This window comes from Pseudorca crassidens, chromosome 3, assembly GCF_039906515.1.
Source record: "Pseudorca crassidens isolate mPseCra1 chromosome 3, mPseCra1.hap1, whole genome shotgun sequence".
In the NCBI taxonomy this organism is placed as follows: domain Eukaryota; kingdom Metazoa; phylum Chordata; class Mammalia; order Artiodactyla; family Delphinidae; genus Pseudorca; species Pseudorca crassidens.
The window spans coordinates 9451912-9473983 of record NC_090298.1 but is presented as its reverse complement, the minus strand read 5'-3'; the positions used below and the strand labels follow the sequence as shown (position 1 = coordinate 9473983).

General features: G+C 47.8%; 1 protein-coding gene across 1 annotated transcript in view; it reads left to right on the top strand.

The window, feature by feature from the left end:
* Nucleotides 1-9413: 9413 nt before the first annotated feature.
* DAP (death associated protein) overlaps nucleotides 9414-22072 on the top strand; it is a 60551-nt gene continuing 47892 nt past the window's right edge. Inside the window, exon 1 of the mRNA XM_067730377.1 lies at nucleotides 9414-9620. Coding sequence (XP_067586478.1) covers nucleotides 9566-9620 — 55 coding nt within the window. The 5' untranslated portion in view covers nucleotides 9414-9565. The remainder of the gene's footprint in view (nucleotides 9621-22072) is intronic.

Sequence of the window (22072 nt, the reverse complement as noted above, 5' to 3'; positions counted from 1 at the left end):
AGAAGAATGAGATCCTTAAATGATAGGGGAGAAGTGAATAAGCCAAATCCAAGCTAGCCCAGCAGTTACTCTCCCATACTGTGGGAGTGATATCACAGCACGTTTTACCTCTTCTGTGGGCCCTACAAGGAATAACTTAAGTGTAGCTTTTCTTTACCCGAACACTCCATGGTTCTTTGTTAAGGAGATGAACCATTATGTTGGAAGTTTCCAGCAAGCTACCGAAGCTTGTATATTTTCTCTTATCTTTTCCATGGTCAGTGGCAGTTTATTAATTTATGTCAGTGAAAAGCTATGAACGGTGTCCCAGAGGGTCCCTGCAAAGCTGAAGGATGGGCTCGGGATTTGTTCTTATCTGGATTAACAGCAATCACATTTCCCAAGCTCGGACGTTTTTCTAAAAGTTGAGCAAGGAAGGAGGTGGCTTTTCTGCAAACATGGTAAGAACTAGGATGCTGACTGAAGTCATTATTTACAGCCTTCTCTAGTCTGCAAAGTCACACACAGATACTTCAGCCTGAATGGAATAATTAATCAATTATATGAAATCACTTGGCTGAGAAAAAAAGATGGCTTTAAAAAGAAACCCAGGGCTTCCCCGGTGGCACAGTGGTTAAGAATCCATCTGCCAATGCAGGGGACACGGGTTTGAGCCCTGGTCCGGGAAGATCCCACATGCTGTGGAGCAACTAAGCCCTTGCACCACAACTACCGAGCCTGCGCTCTAGAGCCCATGGCCACAACTACTGAGCCCACATGCCACAGCTACTGAAGCCCATGTACCTAAATCCCATGCTCCACAACAAGAGAAGCCACTGCAATGAGAAGCCCGCACACTGCAACGAAGAGTAGCCCCTGCTCACTGCAACTAGAGAAAGCCCGCGTGCAGCAACGAAGACCAAACGCAGCCAAAATAAATAAATAAATAAAATTAATTTATTTAAAAAAAAGAAACCCAGGTAATTTCAGCAGGGAAAATAGGTTTTAAATTTGTAAGGGAAAGTATTTGCCATCTCTAACTCCAGAATTGTGAGAGAGAAGAAAACTGAGGTGGGAAGAGCCCAAAGGTTATCTTCCAGAATCGTCGTCAGGTGTATGCTTATTAATATAGACTCTTATCAATTATTAGGCAACTTCAAGGTTATGATATAAAAAATGTAGCCTGTGTTCACACTGATTCCTAGTAGACAGCTTAATTCACGAATACATTAATCTAAACCTATAAAACAACCATATTTAAAACACTTTCTATCAGAGAGGCGATCTAGGTGAAAATTATCAATGGTAAGTCATAGTGATAACATGTGCCCTGGATACCATGTGATGAAAATGACACTTCACTTATATGGACTTCCTTTCCAAAACGCATAACCCCTGTTTAACAATGAGATGGGAACTCTCTGGTGGTCCAGTGGTTAGGACTTGGCGCTTTCACTGCCATGGGCGGGGGTTCAATCCCTGGTCGGGGAACTAAGGTCTTGCGAGCCACGTGGTGCAGCCAAAAAAATGAGAGAAACATCAGACAGACATAAATTGAGGGACAATCTACAAGATGAGATAATCAAAAAGAATCCTTATCTATTTTTTTTCTGGAAACCTAGAGGGACATACAAAGTATAAGTGGTAGACTCTGATGCTGGTAGGATTATTGAGAAGCAGTGACTTGCTTTCTCCTTTGGACATAAAGAATACCGTTATTTAGGTTTTCCAAAGTATACTGCTTTTGTATTTTTTCAGAATGTATTCATAGAAAGTATTTCTTGAAAGTAGTCAGAACGTTCATATGGCCTATTGAGGGAAGGCACAACGTGCAGCTTTGGAGGGAAACATATGGCCAAGAGCTTCATGTTGGAGACTTCTGCCATTCCTCACTTAAAAGCCTGTGAACTGTTTTTTCTAGTTCATTAGAATTTTGATATGGATTGCACTGAATCCAAAGACGGCTTTGGGCCGTATGGACATTTTAACAATATTGTTAAATTGTTCCAATTCATGGGATATCTTTCCATTTGTTTGTTTCTTCTTCAATTTCTTTCATCAAAGTCTTGTAGTTTTCACAGTACAGATCTTTCACTTCCTTGGTTACACTCATTCCTGACTATTTTATTGTTTTTGATGGTATTGTGAATGGGATGGACCTTAAGGTTATTATACTAAGTGAGGTAAGTCAAACAGAGAAAGAAAATATTGTATGAAATTGCTTACATGTGGAATCTAAAAGAGCTGAACTCATAAAAACAATCATAAAAACAAAGAGTAGAATGGTGAGGGTCGGGGGTGTGGGGAATGGGAGGGATGTTGTTTAATGTACAAATTTGGAACTAATAGATAAATAAGTCCTGGAGATATAATGCACAAGATAGCGATTATAGTCAACAATACCGTATTATAAATTTCAGAGCTGCTAAGAGACTACATTTTAATTGTTCTCACCATAAAAAGGAAATTATAACTTGTGACATGATAGAGGTGTTAGCTAGCACTAAGGTGGTAATCATATTGCAATATATAAGTGTATGAAATCAATACATTGTACATAGTAAACTTACACAATGTGATATGTCAATCATATCTCAATTTCTTAAGCCTGTGAAAGCAGAGCTTTTGAAAAATGATGTCAACAACGTTATCAAAACTCTAAGATTGCTCAGACCGCCTTTTCAAAGGCAAACAGCACAGCAGGTGGATTTTGTGGATCCGGAAACAGCTGTGGTGAGTGGGGAAGCCCAGACAGTGGGGACCGGTGCTGTCATTCTGGAGGCCAGCCTCACACCTCCATCTCAGCTGACCCAGCTGGCCCAGCGCCAGAGAGTCAGCCTAGAACAGGGGAGCCCCTGAGAGTCCCCCTGCTGCCTCGGCCACTGCTGGGACGATGCCACCTGGCATTGTAGTCCTAGCCAGTTGTAGGGCTGACATCACCACTGACTACAGTGTGGTGGTTGTATTTTAATCCAAACATATATTTTTCTTATTCTTAGATCAATAAGTGTCTAAAGAATGATCAAGAACAGCAATTCTCAGAGTGTGGTTCAGTGACCCCTGGAGGTTTTCTAGACCCATCCAGGTGGTCTGTGAGGTCGAAACTAATTTTTTTTCTTTTTTAATAATACTGAAATATTACTTGCTTTTTTCCAGTCTTATTCCCTCTCGAGCGTACAAGGAAGTTTTCCAGAGGCTACATGACATGATATTGCAAGAGACTGAATGCAGAGACAGAGATAAGAATCCAGCTGTCTTTCTTCAACCAGACCTTAAACCAGAACCTTCTGGTCCGCTGTTACCTTTCCACGCTCATCCCACCCTCAGGTCAGACTGGACCAATCACCGTCTTGGGCACGTGGACTGCTGCCCCAGCTCCTCGCTTCTCCTCCGCCCTTCCCCCGGTGGACCGCCCTCCTCCTGCCTCCTGTCAGCCGGAAGGGCTCAGTTCCACACCCCGTCCCTTGAAACCTGTTCATTATCACTATGCCTACCCACCCACAAACCAGCGGGAATCTCCTTTGTGTCCTATAACATTCATCGTCTGTTTTGTATTTTAAAATAAATGTTTACTTTGCTTTTGCTCTAAAATCTCTAAGAAATAATGTGCTTTGGGTAGACTTGTGTTTAGTCATTTAATGTTTACCAAGCATTTTCAATACGCTATCACATATACTTCCTGTGAATATTGTAGAGGGGCGTGTTATGTTCCCCACTTTTAGGTGAGGGCGCTGAGACTCAGAGCTCTCTGATGGAGAGCTTCTGATGCTGTGGAGTTTCTCTGATGTTGCACATTTAATGTGTGATCAGGCTGAGTCTCAAATCTCAGTCTAGAGACCCCAGGACCCGTGCTCAGTCATTTATAGATTCTCCTGCTCAGACTGATTCTACATGGCAAGCTGAGTAGAGGCTTGTGGGCCTGAAAAGACAGGAGTAAAGCCTCAATGTACTATGTCTATTCACCTGTCACTTAAGCTCTCCGAAAAGGATATACTCATAGCCTTTCACACCCACAAAAAAGAAATTTAAGGAGAAAAGGGTCAAATAATGTCCTAATGTCCTAGTACCACTGAATCCTGGATAGATGGTTTAAAAAAAAAAAAAAAAAACTAACAAAAGTACATGTTCTTCAATTTCAGATTTCAGACTCCCTTGAGATGATTTTATCTTGCCTTCGAAAGCCTCTTTATTCTTGATGTCTTTGTCATGTTTATTTTTTGTACTTATAGCAATTCGTATACCCCTGCAAGAAATTTTATACAGGGAGATAAATGCTAAGACATAATATTGAATAACTATTTGAATCCTTGTGTAAGATGGGTATTACTGCCTCTACTATGGAACTATGATCACAGAATGTGGAAGTAACTTGCGCAAGGTCAAACAATGACTCAGTGAAAGAGCCAGAAATAAAATGATCCCTACCCTCCACCCCCATTTCTCTGCTAAAACACATTTTTCATAAATAACTTACATAGCATTTGCAATTCTGTGGGAAATCAGTATTCATGGTTGTAGCACTCCCATCATTTTTGCAGTTTCTGTTTTCTAACTTCCAAATAAAGATAAGAGGAATATTTTGCTGAGATCCAGGCTGGTTATTTTTTCCTTCAAATATCCTTAGCTAAAGGATGACCTCAGATGTGATGAAAAGTGACCTCCACGTCCTTCACCAGCTGTTGAATCACTTTTGCAAAATGCCTCAAAATGTTTCTCAATTACCCTGTGACTGACTGACAAGTTGGAGCCCAGTGAAACCCTGGAGGATTCCCCATGTGTGTGTGTATGTGTACGTGAGAGAGAGACAAAGACAGAAACAGAGACAGAGACAGAGAGGGGTAGTCCATCATTTTTATTTTGGGACATGCCTATCTTCTTCAAGTATTGTATGTGTACTTGTGGGTGTCAAAGAAATTATATTTAAATAACCGTTATTTAAAACCCCCATAACATAATACAGTGAGAAACATCCTGGATGTTACAAAGCAAAGTTGAGAATGGCTGCTGCCCTCCCCTTCCCAGCAATATCAACAATGGAAGAGAAATCCTGTGAAGTGAATTCTCATCCATCAGACAACAGCACAAGGAGACAGAACATATGGGCCAGCTGGGAATAAGAAAGCAATTGTTCATCAAACTGATTGATAGGCGGGGTTATTTTAATACACCGTGGAACAATTCTTGTATTTCATGAATGCTAACGAAAACTCTGTCTGCAATAATAGCAGTATATTCTGTAGTATATTATGGTTTACGAAGCACTTCCAAACGTGCAACCAGGATGGTGGTAAGAGCGGGCTCTCCCGGGTTTCCCCACATTAGCTATCGACTCCTGTGCTTGGCCTTTCGCAAGCTCGGTTCCTCCGAAAAGGAGGGCAGAGAAGCCCTCACGTCTCAGGATCTTATGGAGAGCAGACGGGACAATGCTGAGCTATAGGGGCTTGCAGGCGGCACTGAGACGGCCCCGGATTCTCACACCAGTCCTGCGGGAGGTCAGTGTTCACATCTCCAACTTGCAGATGAGAAACCGAGACTCAGAATGTTTCAGTGACATAGTCAAGGTTCCAAAATATACACATGGAGAAGAGAATCTGCATTTTCTGTTTCTTCTTTGAATACTTTTTCCAGTGTTTACAGCATTCGCATTAAGTAGTGTCTTAGACTCAGTGCCATTTTTTCCAGCACCACTTGGGATTACAAAAGAGCCTGCTTAGAGACGAAGGGGAAACGGCTCCCAAAACTCAACTCTAGAAGGCAGCCAACGGTGGGGAGAAATGGGATTGGGGCTTAAAGACCTGGCTTCTGGTTCCAGTATGCGCTCAACAGGGTTGTGTCCCACATAAGTTCAACCATCCTTTCTTCCCCTTTTTGTCTGTTTGCTTTTGTCTTTCTTGGTAAAAATGGGTCAACCTGCCTTACTCCCAGAGTTATAGTGAGCTTATAAGATTATTCACTCAGAATTCTAATAATATCTATGGAATGTGCATGTCCACATAAAAAGCTTCCAAAGGGTGGTGTCTGACATATATCCTCAGCAACTAGGACTTGTGGGGCTGGACACACACACACACACACACACACACACACACACACACACGCACGAATATACTTGTGAGTGAAAGTATCAGGAAACATTAGTGGTCATCTGTATTAATGTATTAGTGGCCAATCTGTATTAATTATCTATAATACATACTGTGTATATTTTTCATTCTCTGCGTAGACCTCACTTGCTGTTCTTCATTTACATAACAGTTGTGAGAAACTAAATGTATCTATGCTCCAGAATTATGCGGGATAATATCTATCAAATGCTTCTTCTGTACCCACCGCGGTTCTGGGTGGTAGAAATACAGTGAGCAAAGATGGACAAGCTCTCTCTCCTCAGTGGGCTGCCAGTCGACCGTGCAAGTCAGAGGAGAAAGACAGTAATGCCCAGGGAGATACTGATGGATGACGATGAAGACAAAGTTATGAGAGTCGAGTGCCTGGACTGCCTTCTTCAGATCTGGTGGTCAGGAATAGGCCCTTTCAAAAGCTGATTCCAGAATGCCAAGGAGTTAGCCATGCACAAATCTGGGGGAGACGGTCCCAGGTGGACGGAACAGCTGATGCTAAGGCCCAAAGGGAAGGGTTGGTTTGTCACATCTGAGGAGCATCAGAAAGGCCAGTGTGGCCAGAGGAGCTGTGAGAGATGAGCTCCTAGAAGCAGGCAGGGCCCCTATCACCCAGGGCCTGGCAGGGGTTGCATTTGGTTGCATGTAAAGACACCAACCACAGGGACTGCATCTACTAGGGGTTTGTTTTCCACACAACAAAACAGTCTGGAGGCGGGGTCCACTGCCCTGCAGAGACACCACAGAACCTCAGAGTCCAGCTTCCCTTCGTCTTCCTGTTGTGCCACCTTTAGCATACGGCTTTCATGCCTTTGGTTGCCTCGTGGTTGCGATACAATTGCTCTGCCTTCCACCTCCTGTCTGAATTCAAGGCGGTGTGAACAATGAAGTCACCAGGAGGAAGGGTGGTCCCCATATCAAGAATGCAGAAACTTCCCCAGAAAACCCCAGTCAACTTCCACTTACATTTCAATGGCCAGAACTGCCTCTTGGCCACCCCTAGCTGTAAGGGAGGCTGGGAAATATGGGTGTTTTTTTTCAAGCTAAATTCCTTAAACAACCGTATTTTCTTCAGTAGGAACGCTATGGATTAGGCAGGTACTCTAGTTTGGATTCTACTCTAGATGGGAAGGTATCTATGGGTAGATGGGTGAGTCAAGAGTTCTGCTTCCACATGTAAAACTAGGCAAGGCTGTTAACACTAGAGGGTCTTGATCAGTGTGGTCCCAGAACAGGCCTCGGGCAAAGATATGGATCCTCTCAGGCCTTGGTGCAGCCCAGTGGTGACCGGAGCCTCCAGAGCCCTTGGGTAGCTTAATTCCTTCCTCAGCATGCTCCTTCTTTTACCCCCAGGGTTCCCTAGCAATACCATGGGTCATTGAATTGAAGATGCCATCGCTCTTAACATATGACTTTAGGTACCACTAAGAGGAAACAACGCTGCAAACTAAACTATAACACAATGTTTTCTAACCTAGAATTTTTATTTCATACTTCTTAGAAATGGTGCTTTTAGACTTAAGGCATGAGTTTTTAACCATATAGCACTCTTGAGCACACATAAAGAAGAAAATATTCATACAATTAGTTGGGTTAGGTATCCTCAAAGCTTCCTTCTATTTAGAATCAAACCATCAGTGTCTGTGGATTTCCTCACTCTGTTCTATGAATAGTGTTAGTGATGGAGCATCTCCTAAGAGTGTTCCACTACTGATGTCATATTTTCTTCTAAGCTGCTGACACCTGTCTCCAAGTTTTGATATGAATGCAAGACAAAGACAACTATATCACGACTGCTGCCTGGCCAACAGCTGTCCCACTGGTAGTGTTACTGAAACGTCGGGGGAAAGTCCCAGATCAACGTAGAGTATGTGCATCTCTCTGTGTGCCCTGATGCAAAGAGCTGGGCAGCACTGAGTTAGACATCTGGGTAAGGGAGGTCAAGGGCGCAGTGGAATGTGAGTCTGGAGCTTAATGGAGAGGCAGGCATAGAGAAATGGGTTTGCAGATTTGGGGTCCATACGCATCTGGATGACAGTGGGCCTCATGTGACCACTGAAGCCAAGTCTAGACACGGAAGAGGACTGATGTTGAGCCTTGAGAGACTCAAGTGTTCAGAAACCTAGAAGAGGAGCCAACCAACCCAACTGAGAGTTAGCAGCCAAGCCTCCAGCCCAAGCACTGGATGTCAGCGCCACGATGTGGCAACCCTGAAGCTAAGGAGGAAGGGGACGGTCAGCTAGGTCAAGCGCTGCTGACAGGTCAAGGAGGATGAGAGCGGAAGAGTGAACACTGGATTGGGCAGCGTGGAGGTCACGAGTGACCATGATAAAAGGACTTTCCTGGCTGGCGGCAGCCTTTGGGGCGCTGATGGCAACCAGATGGACTGGACTGGGTTGAGGAGACGGGGGTGGGGGTGGGGGTGTTGAGATGCTCTTCGAGCAGCTGTGCTGTCAAAGGGAGACATACAGCCAAGAGAGCCGATGGTGTTTCCTTTTCTAAAGACACTGGACATGTCTGAACGCTAATTTAGCAAGGCGGGACTGATGGTCCGTAGAGGATACCTGCAGTTACAAAGCGCTTGAGAAGGCGAGAAGGTTGCAATCCGAGGCACAAGGCCAATGGGTCAGCTTTGGACAGAATCAAGACCCAACGCAACATGAAGACGGCAGAGACAGGGGACACAGACGCAACCTTGCAAGACCTCTGTCCAGGTTTCCAGGCTTCACAGCTCTGCCTTTCTCCCCCGGAGTGGGGCGGGGAGGAGGCTCTCCCATTTGCAGCATCTTTTAACAAATCCCTGCTATTCTTGGGCCCCCGGTCGGTCCCACCTGGGGTCTCATTTCCGCACTTCACCGGTCGCTCCGAGCGTGAGCCGGGTGAGGCCACCTGGCAGACGGTCCGGTTCCCCGACGGCACACAGCACCCCTGGGTGCCCCACTGTTGAAGCTGTTTCCCCACCACCGTCTATCTGGAGGGTTAGTGGAGCACCGTGCACGGGGGTGCCACCCTCCTGCTGGGCGCTCTTCAACCTCGGGCGACTGTGCCCGCCGGCACCAACGCCCGCCTCTTCTAACCGTCAACACCCCGCCCCCGCTCCCCTTCTACCTCCTCCGCCCTCGGCCGAGGCTTCCAACGTGGCGCCGCCGACTGCGCATGCTCAGTACCCGGGGCGCGCGGGAGCCGGCGGGAGCGGGCGGGAGTCGGCGGGCGGGGCGGGGCGGGGCGGGGCGGGGCGGGGAGGGTGCAGTGACGCCACCGCGCAGCCGCGGGCTGGCGGGGCCGCGCCACGTAGGCGCGCAGCGGCCGCGCCCCCTCGAGGCGGCCGCGGTCGGTCCGCTCGCGCGCGGCCCCGCCGCCCCACGCACGCGCCTCCCTCGCTCCCGGCTCTAAAGCTCGCGCGCACTTCTCTCCAGGCCCGCGAGCGTTCGACGACCGCCGTCCAGGTCCCTCTGAAACCCGGTCGCACCATGTCTTCGCCTCCCGAGGGGAAGCTAGAGACGAAAGCTGGACACCCGCCCGCCGGTACTGACTCGTTCCCACTTTCTCTCCTCTCGCGGGCCCGGAGGGCGGGCTCGAACCCGCGGGCACGGGGCCAGGAGCGCGGAGCTGGGCGCCGGGCGGGGGAGGCAGCCGGCCAGCCTGGGACGTGTCCGCTCGTGGGGTCTAAGTTAAACTCAGCCCCGCGTTGGTGAGACGTGTTTCTTTATGCGAAACATCGCAAGCCTGTGCGAGTTGCATGCAAATTAGAGTGACTTGAGCAAGCCCAGATGCACAACTTGCTCCTAGAAGTTTGGGCGGTGAATACTTACTTAGAATGTACAGATGTTTTAGAAAAACGAGTAGCCGAAACAACGACAAATCAGTGTTTTTAACGTCATGATGATAAATCGTAGGCTGACAGCATTACAAAAGAACCAAAGGAGCGGAAATCATTTTTATCATTAATCACTCAATATGACTTTTTTCCCCTCCAGTTTCTGTCGCATTCTGCTTTTCCTCAGAAGTGGTTTTGTTTTTTGCTTTTTGCTTTTGCACATCCTAAACTTCCGAGCCAAGGAGGTTAAATGCAGGAAAGAGTCATCTTTCTTAGCAAATGAGTCTCTAACCAACCTTCATGTTCAAACCGTCTCTTCCCCTTTCTGAGCCCAGTTCCTGTTTGCTCTTTCGAATCTGCCCAAACTGGTGGATTGCTTTTTCTCCTCTCCTTTGGAATGACGATCGATCCGTATGGAAGGACACTGGGAGGGAATCAAAGGTGATTGGGTCCCAGGATACGAGTCATTTCAGTGTGTGGGGTTTTAGGGTCTTAGTTGCACACGTTAGTTAAAGTATCAACTCAGTTTGCTAATAACAGAAGCCTTAGCCAAACATGGCTGCTTTTTATGGAACATTTGTGCCATCTTCTTGTTAGAGGAAAGATTCCCCTAATTTCTGTCTGCCGCCCCCCACTATAGGGCACTAATTCTCTGCCTCAACACGGTGAATAGAGAAGTTCTTTACATATGTTGCATTCCAGAGTAGGGAATGCTTTTCACTAGTGAAGCAAGCTCTGAACAACAAGAAGACTGACTGGCACTAGGAAAGAAAAATGGCTAACCGATGCGTGGGGATGTAAGAGCATGGGATTTTAGAAAATAGTTCCACTGTAATGGAAAATAGACTTTGGGGGTCTCTGTGTTGAATTAGTTTAAAATTAGAAAAGAACTTCAAAGGCATTTCCTTTAATCATAATTCTGACGTTTAATTCCTGCCGCTGCGGGTTCATGTCCATCATTCCTGCCTGATGACCTGGGCAGCACGGCAGGAGGGAACACCTTCATTTACACTCGTGGCCATGGACCACACAGCAGCAGTCTGCACAGGGCTCCCCTGTCCCCGGGCGATGAGTGGCATTAGATGTATGTGTTGGAACGATACCAAAGCAAAGTAGCGGTAATGAAATTACATATAGAGAGAGCCATATGGAGAGTGTTAAGATCAGAGGTATAAACGGTCTATATTAACTCCCTGGGAGAAACTTCATGAAGGACTCTGATTTTCTTTGAATTGTAAACAGCTAGGCTGTGTGAGTTACAAGTTAAACATCTTATTTACGCCCAAGAAGAGGGGAGCCAGTGTATTTGTGCTGCTGTAGCAGTGCACTTGGGTTTTAAGTTTTGAGGCCTGTCACTTCTCTAGGGTTCAGTTTTCCTAATCCATGAAATGGGAGGTTCGGGCCAGATGGTCCCTGAGAAAGTAGCAGGGCAGGGCTGCCTTTGTGCTGTTCCTGTCGCCATCCATCAGGATTGGAGCCCAGGGGCAGTTAGTCCCACAGGTAAACTCCTCAAGTGACTTCAGGGCGGGTCCCTTAAGCCTTTGAGACCCCCTTCCAGCAGGAGCTGCTAAGGAAGCTGTCACTGTCATCCTGCATTTCACAAGGCCGGTCACACTTGGCCAGGGGTGCAGGTTAGAAAGAGACCTTTCGTCCCTTGTGGTATATTGCCTGCCAGGTAGTACCGCTCAGGTGCTTTTTCTCCCTGTGGTACAGAGGCCCCTGGTTGGAAGGCTGTTTTGGCAGAAAGTTCTGGGTGGCCTTGTTTACTCCGGTATGATCAGAGGTTAGACAGTTCTGCAGATTAGATGTTAAAAAAAAAAAAAAAAAAGGCAACCACTATAATAAAGGATAATCATCAAGTACAGCCGAGAGCCCAGTTCATAAATCAAAATAACAGCCTTAAAAACACTGGGAAAACTTTCATTAAGGGCTTAAGCTGGATAACAAGAGCTTGTGCTTAACTCTGCAATTGAAAACAATGAAACTCTCCTCCATGACTCTCTTCTTTTTCTTTTGTGTTTTCCCGTTATTGCTGTCTGAACCGGGGACGCTCCTGTGCATCCCCACAGCCTCCAGCTGTCCGCCTGTTCTTCTTGCTTCCAGGGCTACCCACTGATGCGCAATGCCTGGTTCAGAATACTCAATAAACAGCTCCCGAGTTTCTCCGGAGCCTCTTACTGCCTCTCCCTTCCTCCGCAGCATGTGCAGCCCACGACTTCCCTCCGCCGCTGAGCTGTCTCCAGCGGGTACTGGGGGTGCAGGTTGGACTGTCAGCCAGCTTCGGCAGCAGCATCACAGCGGAAACTATAACTAACATTTGCTGAGCGTTACAATGCGTGGGGGTATAGGGGAAGAAGAAGAATTTTCCCTTTGCCCGTCTAGGTTCTTAGCTGAGATCCCCCTTAAGATAAAGGACAGACAAGAGAAAAACAGAAGTTTAATAACATGTATATCTCCTGTATACATGGGAGATACTAAAGAAAAATGAGTCACTCCCAACCACCACCTTAAATAGTAAAGATGAAAAATGCCAGGGAGAAGGGGAGGCCCCCGTTATGGGAGGGAACCAGGAAATGCACCAGTGGAAGGAAGACGGTTATGCAGATGTTAAGATTCTCCTATAATTTAGTCATCCTTTTCTTCCTGGTACAGAGAGAGAGACACTTACAAGTGGAGATTTCCCTTGTAAATGTTCCTAACAAGGGTGACTTCTCGGTATACGGCTTTTCCTTGTGTGCCGTTTCTTTTTTTTTTTTTTTTTTTTTTGCGGTACGCGGGCCTCTCACTGTTGTGGCCTCTCCCGTTGCGGAGCACAGGCTCCGGACGCGCAGGCTCAGCGGCCATGGCTCACGGGGCCCAGCCGCTCCGCGGCATGTGGGATCTTCCCGAACCGGGGCACGAACCCGCGCCTCCCGCATCGGCAGGCGGACTCTCAACCACTGCGCCACCAGGGAAGCCCTGTGCTATTTCTTAATCAGCTCAAAATCATACTTATGGCGAAGAGCCATGTTTTGGGGTGGCATGCTCTGCTCCCCTTCACCAGCCCAATTCTAATTGCTTGGTACTCATGAGCTCATTTAACTAGCAGTCACCTTACAGTTGGGATACGGAGGACAACACCTGCAGTATTGCCGACACCCCAAGCCTTGAACCGGCAGCCCTTCTCGACAGGGGGCTCCATCACTTGCCAGGGGCCTCCTCCCAAGGTGTGAGATTAATGAGGCTTCTGAGGAGCCTGGGAGAAAGGTGCTAGGCGAATAAATACAAAGTCCACCCACTGAGTGGTGGCTGGCACTGCATTGTGTCCTGCAGTGCGCTGGGGGCCGGGTCCTCTGGAAAAGTAACCAAGTCTTCACGATTTGAGACCTTGCCACCGCCCTCGGCCACAGATACCTGCGGAGACACGGGTGAGACTGCTTGTTTTATGGGAGTTCTTGCAAATGCAGATTAGCAAAGTGAGTGAGGTTCTGTTTCATCGAGCGGCAGCGCTCTGATTGCCGGCAGAAGGGGGGACGTGACGCCAAGCCCCACTATTACTCCAGCCGGTTTCCATGAGTTTGTGGTGGCGACGAGGATAACGTCTCTGTGTTAAATACGTTTTGCTGGCCCTGTTCCCCCCCATTTCCAAGGGGAGCCAAAACCGTATGTCAGGAAAGTTCTCATAAATCTAATACAGGATAGCTTGGAGCGTTACTAATTTTACGTATGGTTTTCTTTCAAGAGTAGAATTTATGTCCCTTCTAGAACTGAGTCAAATGGATTTATTAAAGTAAAATGGGAAAAGAGACCACTTTGCTTTTCTTTAGTAACTTCAAAATAATTCAGTTCTCTGTTCTCTTAATCAGTCAGGATGCATTTAAAGGGTTGTGGGTGATACTTCTCCTTGAATTATCTCCGTCGGGGGTTTTCATATTATCGCGGCCACTCTGTTGCTAGAAAGGCAAGACTGATTTGGTTTTTAGTGTATTAACTGTGCAATCAGCAGGTGTGCTAAGCACACCTATGTCACCCAGTCACTGATCAACGCTTGAAGATACAGGAGAGGGGTCTGCCTTTGCTCCTGACATGTCAAAAAAAAAAGGAGAGACCCTTTTAGTCACTGCATTTTTTTTGATAATAATATTTTAATTATAATCTGAGCCTTTTTTAAAAAAATTTATTTTGTTGAAAGTCACTGCCTTTTTTAAAAAAGCTTCCTGTCAGGGTGGACCGAGCACCTCTAAGACGTGTTTTCAGTTTCCCCTCTGTGCTCTAGGACTTTGGGGGACAGACGCGTCCTCCTCTTTCTGTTTATTCCAGACGATGCCTGTGCACTCTTGCTTGGTTTTGTGAGTAGTTTCCCCTTCCCAGCTTCAGAAATTCTTTTGTTTGGATAGGGACTATTCACTTTTGTATAAAGTACTGTGGTAGTTACAGTTTTATATTGTACTCACTAATTGTAACAAATGGCCCCAAATCTCAGTGGCTGGGCAGGTCAAGGTGTATCTCTCTCCCGGTGGCAGAGGCCCAGGTCCCTCCTGCCCAGCGACTCCGCCTCTGGAGGGGACTGAGTGCGGGCCGTGGTGCCGGGGCCTTGTGGTGCTTCGGCCTGGGAGCGGCACGTGTCACTGCGTTAGTTTCCTGTGGCCACTGTAGCAAAGCGCCATACATTTAATGGCTTAAAACAGCACAACTGTATTATCTTCCAGTTCTGGAGGCGAGACGTGCAAAATGGGTCTCACTGGGCAGCAATCACGGTGTTTGCAGCTTCCTTCTGGAAGCTCTAGGGGAGAATCCATTTTCTTGCCTCTTCCAGCTTCCAGAGGCCATCCACAACCTCAGTTCCATCTACGGCATTCCTTCCCCTTTGCCATGCGGCCCAACACGTAAACGGGTTCCAGGGACTAGGGCGTGGCCATCTGGGGAGGGCTCATTACTCTGCCTCTTTTTGCTGTATTAGGGCCACGACCCAGGTAAATGGCCCCAGCCCAGCTGCAAGGGAGGCTGGGGTTAGGGTTGATGAACGCTGCCTCCCTGCCTGTCCCCAAGTACCTCCAGGCAGGTATGCTACCTCTCCGTGGACTTTCTGAAATCCGCCGCCCTGAATGCAGGGTTTTCCCCTGTGGCTGCCCACACCCTCCTCGGGTTTGGCCCGGTCTCCGTCCGGCTGGTCCTTGTCTTGGCCTGCTCACCACGCACTCTGCCCTCTGGGGCGGCCTGTCAGGGGATGGAGCGGGCCCTGCGTGGAAGACGGGTTGGCCTGTCCAGTCCCGGTCCACAGCCCCATGGCCCTGCCCCACGCTCCACGCCTCTGACTGCCATGTCTCCTCTCCTGTGGGGTGAGCAGGGTTGCTGCCGTGTTGTTGAAGGGCCTTCCCACCTTAACACCTTCCGACTCGGAGCGCAGAATAGCAGTTTCCCTTGTTTGGTCTTCAGTTTTCTTAGAGAGGAAACCGTCAGGGCTGCAGGTTCAGCAATTTATCTGGGACACGCTTTTTAGCACAAGCATCACGTTCGCCCGCTGCCTCAGGCCGGAAAGCTCCCGTGGGGGGAACTGCACTTGGCCTCGGAGGGAGGGGTGCCGGGGATCCCGGGGTCCCCGTGACTCACTGCCTTTCGCCCTTCATCCTCCACTCTCCCTTCACAGGGCTCCCCACCTCAGGGCCACCAGCCTCCCCAGACCGGCGTGGCTCTTCTGCTGGCCAAGGAGCCTCCTCTCCTGGTGGAGCCCTTCCTCTTAACCAAGAGGGACCATATTCCTTTGCCCTGATCCCACCACTGTCCCCCATCCCGGGGGCTGTTTGGTCCCGTGTCCACTTTGCTTTCCGGCCACAGTGCTGCTTTACCTGAGACGATCGCGTTCTCGGGTAACCTGCAGCTCTGGGTGTTTCTGGTTTGCTTCCTTTTGTTCTCACCGGAGCAGTTCTCGGAGGCTTTCATCTCTTTTTTTTTGCGTGGATTCGGTTTCCTTTGAATCACATTTCAGTAGCTCTTCTTGGGCAAGAACAAAGAAAGCATCCGCTCACAAGTCCTGCTCAGCACGGCAGCCAGGGCTGGGGCTGCTCCCTGGTGCAGGGTGCTTTTGCTGTCCATCTAGGGACACCCTTCTCATCCCCCTGCCCGGCGTGCAGCTGGGGGGTCTTCCTAGCCTGCTGTTGAGTGTGGGCCCAGAGCCAGCTGTCGGGGACCATCTCACAGTCAGGCACCCAGATGCCTGAGGGGATGCCCGGCCCTGGGGGGATATGGCATCAGCTACTTCCTCGATATTTACCCACCTGACAAAGTCTGACCTGGAGGATGCTTCCTCTTCCCCCTTTGCTCCTTGGGAAGGAAGCTGCTCTGCAGAGAGCTTTCAACATCAAACATACTTTCTTTCCTGTCCTAGACCCTCTCCATAGGCCATCACTCTTGTCTCTCTGAGGAGGAGTGTCGCTCTGTTTCCTGGAATGTTCACGCAGGGCAAGGCCTGCGGGTTGTGATTAAGGGTGCAGGCTGCCGGGGTCAGAAGCTTGCTACCTGTGCGACCGGGGCCACTGGCTTCCCCTCCTCGTGGGGGGGCGGTCTACACCATAGGGTGATTGGAAAGTCAGGGGGTAAAGGGGCGCCTGGCCAGTGGTTACAACAGGGCCTGGCATGTGGCGGCACAAAGAGTGGAAGGATTCTCCAGGATCTGCAGGTCACCAGAACTTACTTAGGTGTGGTGAGGTACTGACGACAGTCCTGGAGGTGGTCAGCTGACCAGGGCAGCGGAGCGCCCCATGGTGGGCGAGCACTTTGCAGGGTGTGTCACTCACTCCCCAGCAACCCAGTACATCGGTCCTGCCATCCCCACTTCACACGTGAGGAAGCTGTGGGGAGGAGGTGGTAAACCACCAAGGACTCGCACACTGGAGGGTTCTCTAAGTGCTCGATGCTAGTTGTGAAAACCCGTCTCCTAAGAGGAGCTGAGAGCTGAGCATTCATGGGAACCAGGCCCTGGCGGAGGTGTTTCACATGGGCTCACTCCTTCAGTCCTCAGAGAACCCCTGGGGGGAGAGCACTGCCACCCTTTCTTCACAGGCAGGACCCTGAGACAGTGCCAGCAACTTGCCAACACACACACACACACACACACACACACTCTCTCTCTCTCTCTCTCACACACACACACACACACACACACACACACACACACACACACACACAGAGAGGCAGAACTGGGATTTGAACCCAGGGATCTAGCTCCAGTATCCATGCCCTTAACTTCAGCTTGGCACTCCTGTTAAGAGGAAGCTTGTTATTCTTTTCTCCCCCCTCCTTAAATTTATTTACTTATGGCTGCGTTGGGTCTTCGTTGCTGCACACCGGCTTTCTCTAGTTGCAGCAAGCGAGGGCTACTCTTCGTTGAGGAGCACGGGCTCTAGGCACCCGGGCTTCAGTAGTTGCAGCACATGGGCTCAGTAGTTGTGGCTCGCGGGCTCTAGAGCGCAGGCTCAGTAGTGTGGTGCACGGGCTTAGTTGCTCCGCGGCATGTCAGATCTTCCTGGACTGGGGAGTGAACCCATGTCCCCTGCATTGGCAGGTGGATTCTTAACCACTGCGCAGCTTGTTATTCTTTAAATTTGAAGCTCACATTTGAATAACAAGCACCACAAAAAAAATCTGAGTTGTTTTTGTTTTTACTAATGTCTCAGAAAAATACTTACATTCACAAGGAATTCTGCAAAGATTTCTGCAGAACAAGCTCTGCCTTTACATTTTTTACCAATGAAGAGTCCTAGAGACAGTCATAAAACATTTGATAAATATGTGCTGTTGTATTTTTTGGCAGTCGTGCAAGTTAGAATGAATCTGTCGCAGCCTTGAGTTATTATTATTATTGCCACTTTTTATTGCTGCATTAATCACCACACATACTGTGAGAGATTGATGAAGTTAATTGTTTTTATAAACTAGATTAAATGAAGTGCTAATGTGGGGTGACTGGTTTTGGACGTGTGTACTTACGTCAACAGAGAAGTGGACAGGCTCCCTGCGAGCTTTCCGAGACGTGATTATTTCGAACGTCACCTTGACGTTCATCCTCCATTCCTTTTGTAGTGAGTTGTACACTCTTTTTACTGTTAGCCAGTTTATAGAACACACCTGGGATTTATAGTTTTAAGGCTTTTGTGTCTACCAGGTCGAAATGATTCAGAGATCATTTTTAAATGGGCATCTGTATTAGTTTGCTAAGGCTGCTATAACAAAATACCACAGACTGGGTGGTTTCAACAACAGAAATTTATTTTCTCACAGCTCTGGAGGCCAGCAGTCCAAGATCAAGGTGCTGGCAGGTGTCGTTTCTCCTGAGGCCTCTCTCCTTGGCTTGCAGATGGCCGCCTTCTCGCTGCGTCCTAACGTGGCCTTTCCTCTGAACACCTGTCTCCCTGGTGTCTCTTCCTCTTCTGATAAGAGCATCAGTCTTATCAGATTAGGGCCCCCCCATAACAGCCTAATTTTAACTTAATTGCCTCTTTAGAGGCCTGTCTCCAAATCCAGTCAGGTCTGAAATTCTGGCGATTAGGGCTCCAACCTGTGGATTTAGGGAGATCACAGTTCAGCTCATAACAGCACCTTTCATCAGTTTCTCATGGGCATGGGATAGGGGTGGGATAAATGGGAGAGGAAAAGGAATTTTTAAAAAATTTAGTGGGACAGTTCTTCTAGCCTCCTCTTTTGGCCAAAAACATTCATAATCTTATATTTCAAGAGAGTGAGTAGATAATTATCTTAAATATATTACAGAATTTTATTTTCAGTCTCCATTTCTTAAGGTTTGGCAGGCTACATAACCTGGGAAATCTTTTTTTTTTTTTGCGGTGTGCGGTCCTCTCACTGCTGCGGCCTCTCCCGTTGCGGAGCACAGGCTCCGGACGTGCAGGCTCAGTGGCCATGGCTCACGAGCCCAGCCGCTCCACGGCATGTGGGATCTTCCCGGACTGGGGCACGAACCTGTGTCCCCTGCATCGGCAGGCGGACTCCCAACCACTACACCACCAGGGAAGCCCTGGGAAATCTTGATAAGCCACCTGCAAATGGTATTTTTGTTTTCTTATTTATTTATTTTTTTAATTTGAACCCAAAGTGAGGGAAATCTGTAGGAATCACACCCAGAAAAGTAGCTAAATTCAGAACAGTTAGCCTGAACCTTGGGCCCACGTGAGGCAGGAAGTGACCTGGTGTCTCTTCCTCTTTTTATAAGAGCACCAGTCATACTGGATTAGGGCCCCATCTCTATGGCCTCATTTAACCCAAGACCCCAGCTGAAAGCTGGTGCTCAGAGGCCAAACTCATGGAGAAAGGGTGCAGGAAAAAAACTGTGTACAGCAGCACAGTGGGATGGTGGGGAAGCTGGTATGTTTCAGCTTGGCCTCTGGATGGCAAACAAAGGCTCCTGGAGAATTTGAAACTGCAGGCCTGCCTTTACATGGGCAATGAGTTCAGATTTACAGTTTGGCCATTCCTGTTCTCAGTTAATGTAAAAAGGATTTCCAGGTTTGACAGAAGCGTGTACAGCAACTCTCCAAAGGGATGCTGCCTGCACCCCACACCCCAGAGGATCCCCACAGATAAAGGCTTACTGAAGACAAGCCCATGGCCCACACTCACCCCAAACAAGAGCCAGAATCAGAGAAAAACGAACAGTAAATGAGACTCCCGAGGACCTCAGATAATAAAATAATTAGATATACAACCATAAGACAAGTATGCCTAAAATGATTAAATACATAAAAGAATTAAAAACATGAGATATGAGTAAGGCACCATCAAATAAAGAACAGACAGATTTGAGGGGGGAAAAGCTCTAGAAATGAAAAATAAAAATGATTGGAATAAAAATTGTCAGGATAAAAGCAGATTTTTGAGAGAATTACTGGACAGGGTTATATTTCCTTCTTAACAAAGTAAATGTCCCCTCCCCACTGAAAAGAAGTGATGGGAGATTCTCGTTCCAAAACCAGACCAGCAGACGCATCATTAAACACGGTCCTTTATTTCACATGCCCTCTGCTTTGCCTTCCTCTGATGGACTGCAGCTGGGTACTGCTGGCCGTGCAACAGGCATTGTTAGCTTCCTGAATCCTCCCAGGGAAATTGAAAACTAATAAACCCGAAGCGTATAAGCCTCAGGGTGTTTCACATTCTCCTTCCTGTCCGCAGCATCATAAAGAAACCAGTCCTGGGCTTTCATAATTCAGCAGGGTCCAACGTAATTTGAAACACCGGAGGATGTGGCCTGGCAAGCTGGTGGTACTGTGTGGTCGGAGCAGGGCTGTGGCAGAACATAGAGTGGCTATCCTGAGGAGGGAGGGTGAATACCCTGAGCCCCACACCCGAACGTGGGGCCAATGAGCTCCATTAATACACTCTACTTTCTATCAAGTGCCAGGAAGCTGCTGAGCACCTCTATCTTCGTCCTTTTGGGCTGCTATAACTGAATACCACAGACTGGGTGGCTTATAAACAACAGACATTCTCACTGTTCTGAAGGCCAGAAGTCCAAGGTCAGGGCACCAGCAGATTCGGTGTCTCGTGATGTCCTGCTTCTTAGTTCACAGACGGCTGTATGCTCTGTCCTCACCTGGCAGAAAGGGTGAGGGAGCTCTCTGGGGTCTCTTTGTAAGGGCACTAATCCCATTCATGAGGGCTCCACCCTCATGACCTAAGCACCTTCCAAAGTCCCCACCTCCAAACAGCATCACTTTGGGAGTTAGGATTCAACAGCCTCTCTTCTCATCTAAACTTCTCCATCTTAGGACGTGGCTCTTATCCCCTTTCTGGAGATGAAGCATTGAGGCTTTGAGTGGCTGACTGATCTAAGACCACATAGCTGAGTACGTGGAGGGACTTGCTGACCCTAAAACACGCACAGGCGACTGCCATGTGGGGCTGGCTTTTTGGATATAAGGCCAGCATTTCCATACTTTATCCCATGGAACACTAGAGTCCTGAAGAATGATAACCAGCATTACCTGGGGGAGGAGTTCTGTGGTGAAATACACTTGGGAAAGATGGCACATTATATGCCCCATATAAAGCTTACAATGCACACTAAAGGCAGAAAATCTGTCTTGAGGAAACACATTTAATTTGTTCAACCTCGCATTTCCCACACTTAATAGATCCTAGAATCCCCACTTCTGTTGTCATGTTTTTCTCTTGCAAAACATCATTAACATATTAGCCATTAAGGGAATACAAATCAAACTACAATAAGACACCACTTCACACCCACTAGAATAACTATAAAAAGATAGACAATAACAAGAGTTGGCGAGCATGTGCAGAAATTGGAACCCCTACTGGCTGGAATGTAAACAGTTCCATGGCTTTGGAAAGCATCTGGGGTTCCTTCAAAAGGGTAAATACGGGGTTACCATGTGACCCAGCTATTCCATTCCTACATATGTACCAAGGAAATGAAGGTACATGTCCATGTGTCCACACAAAAACTTGTACATACACGGTTGTTTATATCTGCATTATTCACAGTAGCCAAAAAGTGGAAACAATACAAATGACCACCACAGATGAATGGATGACAAAATGTGGTCCACCCTGTGTGCCGTGGAGTATGATTTAGCCATGAAAACGAGTGAGGTACTGACATGGGCTGTGACATGGATGGACCTTGGAAGCATTATGCTAAGTGAAAAAGCCTGCCACCAAAGACTATGTACTTTATGATTCTGTTTATGTCAAATGTCTAGAAGAGGCAGATGCAGGTGACTGGTTGCTAGGAGCTGGGGGAGAGGAGGGATTGGAGAGTGACCGGTGATGGGTTTCTGTTTAGGGTGATGAACACGTTAAAAAGGATCATGTGCAACTCTGAATACACTCCAAACCAGAGAACTGTACACTCTAAATGGGTGGATTATATTGTATGTGAATTATATGTCACTAAGGCTGTTTTTAAAAACCAAATAAACTTCTGACAACTCTAGGGTTTCACAGCACAGTTTGGGAAAGGTTGCCACCGGAGTGGACTCTGGCTGTGTGCACAGCAGCTGTCCTGTGTCACCTGTGGCTGTATCGCCCCTTTGAAAGCAGCATCGGCATTTGAGAAAATACTACAGGCAGGGATTAAGTGGGGGTTTTTTTTGCATCGAGAAGCTGAGTGTAACCGAAAGCAAGCAGCCACTGTGTCCACACGGTTTAT